The sequence below is a fragment of the Tetrao urogallus genome (genome assembly GCF_951394365.1).
Source record: "Tetrao urogallus genome assembly, chromosome: 13".
NCBI lineage: Eukaryota > Metazoa > Chordata > Aves > Galliformes > Phasianidae > Tetrao > Tetrao urogallus.
In genome coordinates, this window is record NC_136826.1 from 5,110,168 (window position 1) to 5,122,560 (window position 12,393).

General features: G+C 48.6%; 1 protein-coding gene across 1 annotated transcript; it reads left to right on the plus strand.

Moving 5' to 3' along the window:
- Nucleotides 1–1,133: 1,133 nt before the first annotated feature.
- VBP1 (VHL binding protein 1) lies at nucleotides 1,134–8,674 on the plus strand (the record flags this gene model as incomplete). Its single annotated transcript, XM_079542053.1, has 6 exons — nucleotides 1,134–1,226; nucleotides 5,180–5,304; nucleotides 5,906–5,972; nucleotides 6,416–6,514; nucleotides 8,204–8,342; nucleotides 8,604–8,674. 6 exons carry the CDS (start codon nucleotides 1,134–1,136, stop codon nucleotides 8,672–8,674), a joined length of 594 nt encoding a protein of 197 aa, XP_079398179.1.
- Nucleotides 8,675–12,393: the final 3,719 nt, after the last annotated feature.

Here is a 12,393-nt window from a genome sequence, read left to right on the forward strand (position 1 = left end):
ACAGTGAGCCTATAGAGGTGGGCCTACCTCTAGAGGAGGAACTGATGGAGGTGGATCAGCCCCCAGTGGGACTGTGCAGGTGCTGTAAGACCATGCTTGCCTGTGGAAGTCGTGGGCTCTGTGAACAGTGCTCCAGGGGCTCTCACTTTTCATCTGGGTGTAGAGGAGTCACCATCCACCTGAGAGCCCATGCTGCTGCTCCCTCTCACCCTTTCCTTCTCATCCCTCATTCTTTCCCAAGACCTCTCCCCTCTTTCTCGAGCTCAGAGGAGCAGGGAAAGACTGGCACTGGTGACCTGAGCCAGGACAACAGGAGTGCAGCAGGCAGCTACAAGCAAGCTCCATGCGGCCTCAGAGTGAACCCTGAAAAAGAGGGTTGGACTGGGACTGGCATCCCCTGCAGAGCTGCTCTGGAGAGCTGGAGGACAGCAAAGGGCCCAGTGCTCTCTGTGGCCTCCAGGCACTGCCTGAGAAGCTACAGAAGCGGCTGCTGCTTTGGGGAAGCGGAAGACTTCACACGGGATGCAAAGATGAGAGGGCTGTTCAGGCGCTCCATCAGGACTCTGCTTCCAGGAAGGCAGGCCAGGAAAAGACGATGACCGAAGAATGCTGAACAATAAAATGGCAAACGCATGTCAAGCCAGTATGCATCTCCTCTCCTTTCCGGTACTTGAGGGTCTGCCCTGGGCCTCTGCCGTCTGCCCGCGGGGTGAGGCGCAGCCCGGGCCTCGGGGCTGGGCGGGGTCCGGGCAAACGGCGGCCCCGGGCAGGGTGCGGGCACGGCGGGGCGCAGTTCGGCACAGCTCCACGCGAGGTGGCGGCTGGCGCTTTTTATTCTTGGAAATCGCACGCCGACCAGCGAGCGGCGTCCAGCGCCGCACTCCGCCAGGCGGAGCCCCTCGAATCGCAGAGCGCCCGCCGCTGCCGGAAACGCCGCCGCTGCTCGGCCGCTCCCGCACTCGTGGCTGGCGGCGTTCCGCCAGCAGGCGACGCTCTCGGCCGGCGGCCGCCCCACGCTCGCGCCCGGCGCCGTGCCCCGCCTCCCGTCGCCCCGAGGGCGGCGCTGACGCGCTGACGCTCGCCTGCAGCGTCTCGTCGCGGGCCGCGTGCGCGCGCGGCGTCGGTACTCCAAGATGGCGGCGGCCAGCGGCAGCGGGCCGGGCTGCGGCGAGGCGGCGGCGGGCGGCAAGCGGGGGCCACTCGGCATCCCCGAGGCCGTCTTCGTGGTGAGCGGCGGAGGCGCGGGCGACGGCGGGGCTCGGCTCCGCGAGGCGGTCCCCTCGCCCCGGGGAGCGCGGGGGGCGGCGCGGCTCGGCCCCGGGCCCGCCCTATGGGATGCGGGTCTCCGCGGCCGCCCGGCCGGGTGGCCGCTCCTTGACGGCGGGCGCTGCGCCTCCTCGGCACGGCGGGTTGGGCCGCGCGGCCCCGAGCAGAGCGCGGGCGGGCGGCGGTCGCGAGCGCTGTCTGAAGGGGGCTGCTCGGCTCGGTACCCCGAGCGCTGTGCCGTGCGGGGCCGCGGCCTCGTGCCCGGAGCCGCCGCTCGGGGCGCTGCCTCCTTCGCCCTTTCTCGAAGTGGCGGTTGGGGTGCTTTCGCGCTCCGGCCAGAAGCTCTGTGCTCGTCTCGTCTCGCCAGCTTTTGCCCCCGAGCCGAGCTGTGGGAGGACCGAGGCGCCACGCGCGTGTCGGTGCGTGCGGCTCCTCCGCCGTCTGTCGGGCTGCACGGCTCCCTTCCCTGGAGGGCGGCAGAGCCGCTGCTGGAGCAGGCTGCCCGACGGGCTGCGCGCTGCCTTTCTCTGCCCGTGTCCCAACCCTCTTGGCCTCCTTGCCGTGTGTCCTGCCCTAGGGAACCTGCTGTAGCGGGGTTTGGACTGGATGATGTCCAGAGGTCCCTTCCACCCGGCACCATTCTGTGATACTGTGTGCTTCACACGTTTCTTGGGTGCTTTGCAGCCCGGGCTGTGCCTTCACTCCGTGCTTCTTTGCAGCCTTACGAACTGGCATCCCAGTCCTTGTCTGTGAGAGATGCTCACATCAGATCCGGAATGGTCTGTGCAGTGGCGAGGTTTGAGCACGTACACATTAGGGGACGCTTAACTTTATCCAAAGGAAGCCTGCGTTAAGAAGCATTTAGTGCTGTCTTGTTGCTCAAAGTGGCAAAATAGTTATGAGAGTATGGGTTTTATTAATGATTTGTTTGGGGTTTTTTTCTTCAGAAAATAGGCTTCAGTGACAGAACTGTGCTGTTGCAGTAAAGACCTGCTTGTGACTCACTTGTTCCCCCTCCTCCTATGCTGCCTGGGCAGCGTTACTTTTGAAGAATCTGTCATGAATCACCTCAGTTTGGAGGGAATTTTTCAGTGCCTTTTTGGCACACACCGCCTCATAGGCATGGATGAAGGCCAAGCTGCTCTGTGGTCTTTCATGGCTCCCCAAGCACCGCGTGGCACGTAGCTAACTTGGCTTTCCCTGGAGTTGAACAACACACTCAGTGCTGCTTTTTGTTCCCTAGTGATCTACACAAGCAGAACTGCTTCCACAAGAGGGAGTTTTGTGTCAGAGCATCTCCAGTCTGGTTTTCGCAATGCTCGGTCTTGTCTTCGTCTTTTCAGCCTGCACTTTGCTGCAAGCTCTGTCAGGAGCACTGTGCAGGGAGAAAATTAGAAAGGCCAAAGCCCAGCTAGAACTGAACTTGGTCACTAAGGTGAAAGACAACAATAAATATTTCTATTAATATATCGGCAGTAAGAGGAGGGCTAGGGAGAATCTCCATTCTTTGTTGGATGCAGAGGCAAACAGTGAGCAAGGGCCAGGATAAGGCTGAGGTACTTAATGCCTTCTTTGCCTCAGTCTTTAATAGTAAGACTAGTTGCTCCCTGGGCACACAGCCCCTTGCTCTGGAAGATAGGGGTGGGGAACAGAATAAGCCCTGCATGATCCATGATGAGATGTTTTTGGACCTGCTCTGAAAACTGGACACTCACAAGTCCATGAGGTGAATTGCACCCCAGAGTGCTGAGGGAGTTGGTGGAGGTGGTTGCCAAGCCACTCTCCACCATCCTTCAACAGTCCTGGCTAACCGGGGATGTCCTCATGGACTGGAGACTGGCAAATGTGATGCCCATCCTCAGAAAGAGCCAGAAAGATGATCCTGGTAGCTACAGACCCATCAGTCTCACCGCGGTGCCAGGGAAGGTTATGGAACGGACAGTCTCAGGAGCCATCATGGATCAATTAAAAGTCAACCAGGGCATCAGGCCCAGTCAGCATGGGTTCATGAATGTTAGATCCTGTTTGACAAACTTGACTTCATTTTATGACAAGGTGACCCACTCAGTGGATGAAGGTAAGGCTGTTGTGTGGTCTACCTGGACTTCATTAAAGCCTTTGACACTGTCCCTCACAACACCTTGGTGAAGAAGCTGGCTGCCCACGGTTTGGATGGGCACATGCTCTGCTGGCTGCAACACTGGCTGCATGGCTGGGCCCAAAGAGTTGTGGTCAATGGAGTTAAATCCAGTTGGCAACCGGTCACAAGCAGCGTCCCCCAGGGCTCAGTACTGGGGCTACTCCTATTCAACATCTTTATTAATGATCTTGATAAGAGGATTGAGTGCACTCTCAAAAATTTGCAGATGACAAGTTTGGAGGAAGTGTTGATCTGCCAGAGGGTAGAAAGGCACTGCAGAGGGACCTGGATAGACTGCATTGATGGGCCGAGATAAACTGTATGAGTTTCAGTAGGGCCAAGTGTCACATCCTGCATTTTGGTCACAACAAACGCCAGCCAACCCTACAGGCTTGGGGAGGAGTGCCTGGAAAGCTGCCTGATGGAAAGGGACCTTGGTGTGCTGATGGACAGTTGGGCTGAAGATGAGCCAGCAGTGAGCCCAGGTGGCCAAGAAGGCCAATGGCATCCTGGCTTGGATCAGGAATGCTGTGGTGAGCAGGACCAGGGAAGTCATCCTGCCCTGCACTCGGCACTGGTGAGGCCTCACCTCCAGTGCTGTGTTCAGTTTTGGGCACCTCAGAACAGAAAGGACATGGAGGTGCTGGAGCAGGTCCAAAGAAGGGCAGCAAGGCTGGTGAAGGGCCTGGAGGATGTGTTCTGTGAGAAGAGACTGAAGGAACTGGGGCTGTTTTTGGTCTGGGGAAGAGGAGGCTGTGGGAAGACCATATAGCTCGCTTCCTGTACCTGAAAGGTGATTGCACTGAGAGTGGGGTTGGTCTCTTCTCACTGGTGACAAGTGACAGGACGAGGGGAAACAGCCTCAAGTTGTGCCAGGAAAGGTTTAGGTTGGATATCAGGAAAAACTTCTTTGTAGGTCATTAAATACTGGAATAGGCTCCCCAGGGAGGTGGTTGAGTCACCATCCCTGGATTTGTTTAAAAACTGTTTGGATGTGGTGCTCCGGGACATGATTTAGCAGTGGGTTGTTGGAGTTAGGAAAGTATGGTTAGGATGTGGTTGGACTCGATGATGTTGAAGGTCTTTTCCAACCTGAGCAATTCTATGGTTCTAGGAGGCAGCTGTGTCTCTTGCTGTGCTGCTGGCACAGTAACTGCAGGTGCTCCTCAGGCCATTGCGCACAGGTAGCTGCTGTCAGGTCAGAAGCTGCGGCCCATCCCTCGGCCCACGCACCTTTCAGGAGGCTGCAGTGCGGGTTGAGGCAGCTGAGCTGCTTCTTGGGGACTGGCAGAGGTCAGTGTCCTGCTGCTCCAGCTGCCATCCGCACTGGGCCTGGCTTGTTTTGTCCTGCAGGGCTTCCCGTGGCTCTGCTGCCTGCAGGAGGCTCCTCCGAAGACATGTTACTAGCACAGAGCTGCACTGAGCTGTTAGCACAGCTTTCTCCTCTTGGCCTCTCTCTGCCATCACATAGCCTGGCTCAGGCTCAGCCTGACCCTTTTGCTTTGTCGCTCTCATCCTAGGCAGCTCTAATCTGAGAAACCAGAGAAGCGCCATCCCCACTTTGCACACGGGGAACTGAAAGTTAGCCCTGCTCTGAGGGCTGCTCCTGTTGGATGTCATTCAGCATCGGCAGGGCTGATGCTGCTGCTAAGAAGGCACCAGTAAATACAGCTGTGAAATACTCCTTTCGTCTTTGATGCAGCTCTCTGCTTGACGATACTGAGGATTTCTGTAAAGCTCTTGTAACGCTGAGGGTTTTTTCTCCCCTTCAAGGAAGACGTGGATTCTTTTATGAAACAGCCCGGAAACGAGACAGCAGATGTAGTTCTGAAGAAGTTGGATGAGCAGTACCAGAAGTACAAGTTTTTGGAACTTAATCTTGCTCAGAAGAAACGAAGGTAAGTTATGTTTGTGCAGAACTGGGAAATGTTTGGCACCGTTCAATTTTTTTTTAATTAAAGTTGTGTTAATTTCAATATCCCAAGAAGTACAAAGTTGGTTTTAGGAGAGCTGATATTGGCAGTACTTTCAGGACAAAGAAACCGCTTTCCTTTTCTTCCTGAGAATCATGCCCAACAAGAAATGACAGTACTGCTGATCTGGTCAGGAGCCTCTAAGGCCAAAAGCCCTGCACTTGTTTTGAGTGCTATGGTCTTTATCTGCGTTTTTGCAGATGTTTCCCTCTGCCCCGTGGGGACCAGAAATTCACCAAAACATGCCCAGCAGGAGCACCTTGTTGTCAGTGTGTGTCACAGCTGGAAAGCTGCGTGCTCTGCTCGCTGTGGGACTGCTGAGCCCGTGCTGAGGGGCTGGGGAAGCCGTGCACGAGGTGCCTGTACCTGCCTTCATCTTTTAAACGTGCATTTGTAAGCTCAGAAAGCTGTTTGTTCAGGGCATCAAGTTTTAAAAGAGGTTGAATTGTGTAATAGAGCTCGTCACTTGTTTAGGAAACTTTGTGTCTCTGTAAAATAATAAATGATGACTGTTGTTAATTCACAGGCTAAAAGGTCAGATTCCCGAAATTAAACAGACATTAGAAATTTTAAAACACATGCAGAAGAAAAAGGTAAACTATTTTGAATATCTAACGAGTATGAGAAAAGCTAACTGCCTTTCCACCCTAACAGAACACATTGCAAGAAATGTTTTGGAGAGCACACTTAATATGCCTTTATAAATAACAGAATTGTTTTAAAGGTATGTAGCACTTTCTGAAAGCTTGTTCAAAACCAGTAACGTCTGTAATGCAAGCTTCTCTTCGGTAGCGTGTAGATTGCAGCTAAGCTTGGATTTTAGTCCTTATAGAGATTTCCACGTTGCTTTTAAATACTTTAAAGAATGCCTTCGTCTTGGCACTTCAGTGTTGAAGTAAGCATACGTGCAGTTTCACCCAAGCTAATACTGTATCAATGGCAATAAAGCAGAAAAGTGCACTCCTTACTGTAAACTTTGTCTCTTCTGTGAGTTTCCAGTGAAATGCCAATGTTAAGCTTTATCATTTCTCTTAAGGAATCCACAAATCCAATGGAAACCCGATTTTTATTGGCAGATAATCTCTACTGCAAAGCATCAGTTCCTCCTACAGACAAAGTTTGTTTGTGGCTGGGGGTAAGTAACATGGAACCTTTTCTGAGATGGTTTGTGTGACTGTATCTTCCAGCAGATGGTGTTCACTGCTGGCTCAGCTGTCCTGGTTAGGACAAGTGTAATGCTCCATGTGTGCAGGGAGAGCTGTGTCATTTCAGTGCAGCAAACATAACAATATTCCAACATGCTCGTGGAGTTTTCATGGTTTTGTTTTTAATTTTCCTTAGTGCCTGAACATAGTAAAATGGCAGAGAACTGTAATCTTGCTGAACTGTTTTATCGAAAAAGTGTATTTGTGAATGTTTCCCTGTCACATTGTGCTTCACATTACCAGGCAACCTTGCTTGGCATCGGAATGAATATGCCCAACAAAACAACTTAGCTTGAGAACTAACTTCCAGTCTTCTCCTTGTTATTTGTATTTAGCTTGCTTCCATGCAAGCTTTCTGGGGAAGGGTGGGATTTGGGTTCCTCAGAGGTATCTGCCAGCTTTTAGAGTGGAATTTGTGCTAGATTGGTGGGATCAGAGCTTGAGTCACGTTTCTAAGTACCAAAGCAATATAAAGCTGGGATATTCAGGAGCAGAGGCCCCATTATCTGTAGAGATAACCTGCTAATGTTTATTTTGAGACTTGTAAATCCCTGGTGTTCTCACACGCTGGCTGCCAAACACAACAGCCCGCTTAGAGCAGCAGCGTTGTTGGTATGCGTTGCATCCTGGCTGGTCTGGCAGTTCCTCACAGCTTCACCAAACTCTTTTCTGTTGTAAAAACAGAAGATTTCTGTCTGCTTCATTTTGCTTTCAGGTTACTTCCTTCAGGATTCACAACCATTGACTTCCAGGTCAACCAGGTCTACCAGGTTTCTTCTATCACAGACTGTCAAAGGAAGTTCATCTTGGTTCATACAGAAAAGCTGTCGTGAAGCACCACAAACAATTTGTTAGTTGTACTTAGGGTTTCTTGGGCCTTTAGCTCTTCATCCATCGTGTTGCTTACAGTCTCTGTGCTGGGCTGTGCATATCAGTACTGTTGCAGAAACCATCTTGCAGTTATTTAAAAAACAACAAAAAAAGAGGAAAGCACTGCATATATAGTTCTTGCATAGCGTTCCCTGCAATCCTGTCTGATTAAGATTTATGTGGCTCTGTTCAGTACACAATTCTTGGATGGAACAAAGCTACATGGGTGCATCTTCATTTGGTTCTATTCTTTTTTACATGGTGGCTTCCTTGCTGAAATGTACTGATTAAAAACCACCCTGATGCCAGATTGGACTTTCATACACGTTGTATCTTGTAATACTTTTTGTTAGTAAGCAGTGCCACCAGCTGTTTGTATTCTGCACAGATCCTGAGGTGAATCTTGAATGCAGCAAGAATTGTTTGTAGAGCTGTGTGACGCTTGAGATGCTGTGAAAGAATGAGGAGTGTCTTGCTTTTCAGATGTGGTGGAGATGAGATACTGGCGTATAAAAGATTGAATGCAATACACAGAAATCCCCTATTGCTCAGGAAGGAGGAAAACTTCTTTCCAAGTCAATGGGGGGATTTATTACGCTGTTACTGAAGTGGTGGAGCCTCAAGTGGCTTCTGACATTGCTTGCCCCAAACCTTGCCTAGGCTCATCAGTGTTAATGTGATGAGCCATAAACAGTCTTATTCCTTACAGTGCAAGTGTAAAAGCTTGTATGAATCTTTTTGTTGTGTAGGCCAACGTGATGCTTGAATATGATATTGATGAAGCTCAGGCTCTGCTAGAGAAGAACCTGTCAACAGCCACGAGAAACCTTGATTCTCTAGAGGAAGACCTGGATTTTCTTAGGGATCAGTTCACCACTACAGAAGTCAGTATCCTTTTAATATGCAGGAGTGATGTGGAAGGTAATGTACAGGTACCTGCTCGTGTTTCAAAGTGAAACAACTCTTCCTACTTTCTTAGTTACTGATACGCCTGTAAGTTAAGGCTTTGCAGCACATCAACTCTTCCATTGAAAGGTTTGTGTAGACTGCTGCAAGTTAAATGAAGTATGTATGATCAACAGGATATCCAGCTTTTCCCCTTTTCTCTTTCCACTGAACACTTGTGTTTCCTTAATTTCACACCCTCAGATATGGCTAGAGTTTATAATTGGGATGTAAAGAGAAGAAACAAGGAAGACCCTTCCAAAAACAAAGCATAGTTTTGCCAGTTTTAAATGTGGTTTCAATTTCAAAATATTTTTTATTTAAATACCCCTGAAATTCATTCTTAAGGGACTGAGTTACTTTAAGCAGTGCAGTAAATGGTAAAATATATAAAAACTAATGGTGAGCGGCATTTTATTTATTTGTGAACTCAAAATTTGGTTTCATGCATGCTTCATGAAAGTATAGATTGTTTGAGAAGATACCACGCAGTCCAGCAAAGGACGTAATATTTGGATCAGACCAGTCTGCTATAAGTAAATTTCTGCCTGAATGTTTGTCTGAAAAGGTGAGGGTGCATGTATGAAACTGACAGCATGGTGGCAGGTTAAGGTCATGCAGGGTTTACTTTTCATTTCTGTGTGCAGCTGACGAAGGTAAAGTCAGCGTGGGCTGGGAAGACACACAGCTGTCATGTCCTAGGAAAAAGGACAAACAGCGAAGCCCTGGATTTTGTCTCAGTCAGTTACTTCTTTGGCAGCACCAATATACAAGCATTCCACTTTGGATAAACTTGATTTTAATGATTCTGTTAGTTGACTGCCTGTTGCCGAACTCTCAGCACTTTACATGCAACACTTTGTGACTTGTCTTCAGAAAAGAATGCTAAATGGAGTAAACAGCACAAGTTCTGTCAAGCCTGCAGGTGCTCTCACCCTGTTCTTTTTCCACACACGTGCACACATGGCTTACTTTTGCAAACGTATTGAACAAGGACACCAAAATGCTGGCAGCCTGTAAATGAAAAAAACCCCTACTTGCAATCCCTTAGACAAGATGTCGTTCAAATGTCTTCACACTCAGCCTCCCAGCTGGTGAAACCTGTATTAGATGAGGATGGTTGACTGCAGTCTGGCTTCTGGTGTTAACAGGTGGAATATTTTTTTGGTTCTTACGAAGCCTTGCGAGATTGTTGCCTTTTACCTCTGCAGTTTCTGTCTAAAATGAAACGCTCAGTGCTGATGTCAGTGGCTAATATGCACATTTAAGAGTACAGGTTTTGCTGCAAAATAAACGCAAATGTTCACTGTTGGAACTTCATGTAAGAAACAACATACCTGTAAAGTTTTTGTACTTTTATTTCATTATATTAAAATAGTAAAACTAAACAGTTGTGGCAAACACCAGTTTTTGTGCATCTTTCTTTGTAGGAGTCATGAATTTGAGGCATGATGTTCTATGTTTCCATCTTGTCACTGGGGGCAGGGGAGTGAGAAGTTGAAGCTGTGGAAAGCTGGATACTGGTGTGAGTGAAATGGGGGCTGTGAGTCACCACACCTGAATTTGGGAACAGAAGCAATTGATTTGACAGTACTGTGGCTGAAAATCAGCAAGAGCTGTAGGGATGGGAATAAAAGAGGTAAGTCCTTAGCTGTGCTCACAATACAGACCTGGGCTGGGCTCATTCACACCTTTATTTGCAGGGAGGTGCTGTTTTTTTTCTAGTGTCTTTGGCTAGGAGAGAATTTTAAACCAATGCATTATCTGACTAGCATGTATCTCTACCCCTTGCTATGCTTGGTTGAAGCTGTGCTTCTCTCCCTTTTTGAGAGCATCAGGAATGACAAGAAAGGCAGCTGCAAACGTCCTGATTTCTCTTGCAATTTTATCTTCTGTATGGATTAATGAGATCCCAGCAGGCTAAAGCACTTCCCCACACCACTGCTTTTCTAGCTGGTCCTAAGGCAGCAATTGCTTCTCTTTGTTGTGCACAACGAAATGATGAGTTAAGCATTTATGCACTATCAAAAAACCCTACTGGGCGCAGCTTCCAATGACCTAATGCTGGGCGTTAGTGTGAGGGGGGAGGCAGCATTAGGACTGCAAGCACTCAGCAGGATCAAAATGTATCAGGTTGGTAGGGCGAGAGCTGGCCCTGGAATAACACACAACCCTTGGTTTTCAATGGAGGGTTTTGTTGTTTGCTTAGCACAAAGCTAAAAACTTCATAGACAACTCTGGCTTCCGTATGACTGATCTTCATCCAGTATTGCCCTGTTGTTTACTGACACGTTTTTGTTGCTTGGATTAAGAACAGAAAGGTCTTACACGGGAGCTAGAGCAGTTTCTGCAGTGTGCCAAATGCCGCCTGCCAGGCTCCAGGAGCAGCTATGGCTCCTCTGGCTTCTACTGCAAGGAGCAGGCTGATATTTCTGCAGCTGCACTGCTTTTCTCAGCACCCAGCCTGCTGGTTTTGCAGATGTGACCCGGTGGCCGTTACAGAAAGATGTACAGCAGGTGCCATTGCAAAGATCCTGTTTATTGTTGAGCTGGTCCGTACCACATTTCCAGTTAGGGCTGCTGTACAGAAGCAGTACAGGTATGAGATAGCTTACTGATAAGGAACAGGGAGGGGAGAAGGAAAAAAACCAACAGTCTCTTTACAAGTTTTAAATTTCACAGTATCACATGGTAACCATTTTGCTAAGTACAAGCATATTTCCAGTCACATACAGACAGCTAAATACAGCATTATTTTCACATTTCATTACAGTGCATAACAGAAAGCGAGGAAAGTGTATAGTATGTTTTTTATTCTGGAGGTTCAGAGCAATTTGAATCTAACATGCAGATTGTTTTAAGTTAGCTTTTCTTGTTTCTCTTTTTGACCTAGAGTAAAAGAGCTCCTGACCTTTATCCTGTGGAAGGTTGTGACCTTTGATTTCTCTAAATCCCTCTTGCACCAGAAGTCAAAGCGTTAAAACCAGTTGTTAGAAAAGAATGCTTAGCATATCCTATAAGTTCTTCATCTTAGAAAAAACATTCCAAATTTTGTACAGAGGAATCTACATTTCCTATATTTTAATAAGCTGCCTAAAAAATGCAAGGAGTTAGAAAAAGATGTATATAACGATTTATCTATCATTTAATATAACCATTTATTACCTCTAAGTAGTTAAGACTGCATACATTTTCTTCTGTACTGTTTCTCCTCCGAATTATGACACGTATTTGTAAATCAAGTACTTACTCTGAAGGCCTGAATATACGTGCTTATTTAGGTTTCCTGGAATTTCCCTCTGGGAGCAGAAAGACTGAGAGAGAGAGAAGCGGAATGTCCAAAGCCATCAAATAAACCAGCAGCTGTCTTGTGAAAACTGAGCTTTTCCTGCACAGAGGCTCACGGGTTTTACTCTTGCTAGAACTCTGATCGTTTCTAAAGTTTCACCTGCCTTTAATGGAGCACTCAAGCTCTGCCCTCAGGACAGCTGCTAGTCAGCAAGGCGACCTGAGCCACATCCTGTGAATAGCCAGACCTTGAAAGAAAGAAAGAAAAAGAAAACTGACCCTTTCATACCTGTTTGCCCTCGTCTTTGTGAGAACAGGACTAGCAGTCCCGGTCTGAGCAAACCTTGTGCTCCCCACTGGCGTCAGCAGAAGCTGAAGGTAGAGAGCCCATGGTAGCCCAGCTCCTGTGGTGCTCTGCATCAATCTTCTCCAGCTTCACTTACCTAGAAAGAGATTTTTTAAGAGATTTCTTTTTTGAACCTTCAGGTTACTCAGCTTGACCAGCACCAAGTCTGCCTGGAGCTCAGCGGGCCTTAGCACAGGGTTCTCAGTGTAGCTACAGCCTGTCCAAGAGGGGCCGGGTTCTGCAGCAGCGGGCAGCTTACAACAGGTGCTAGGCCAGTGCCATCCCTCCTTCACTCTAATTTGCTACCAGTGCCCTCCCCTGCAGTGCTCAGGAACTGAAATTGTTCCAAGAGTACTCAAA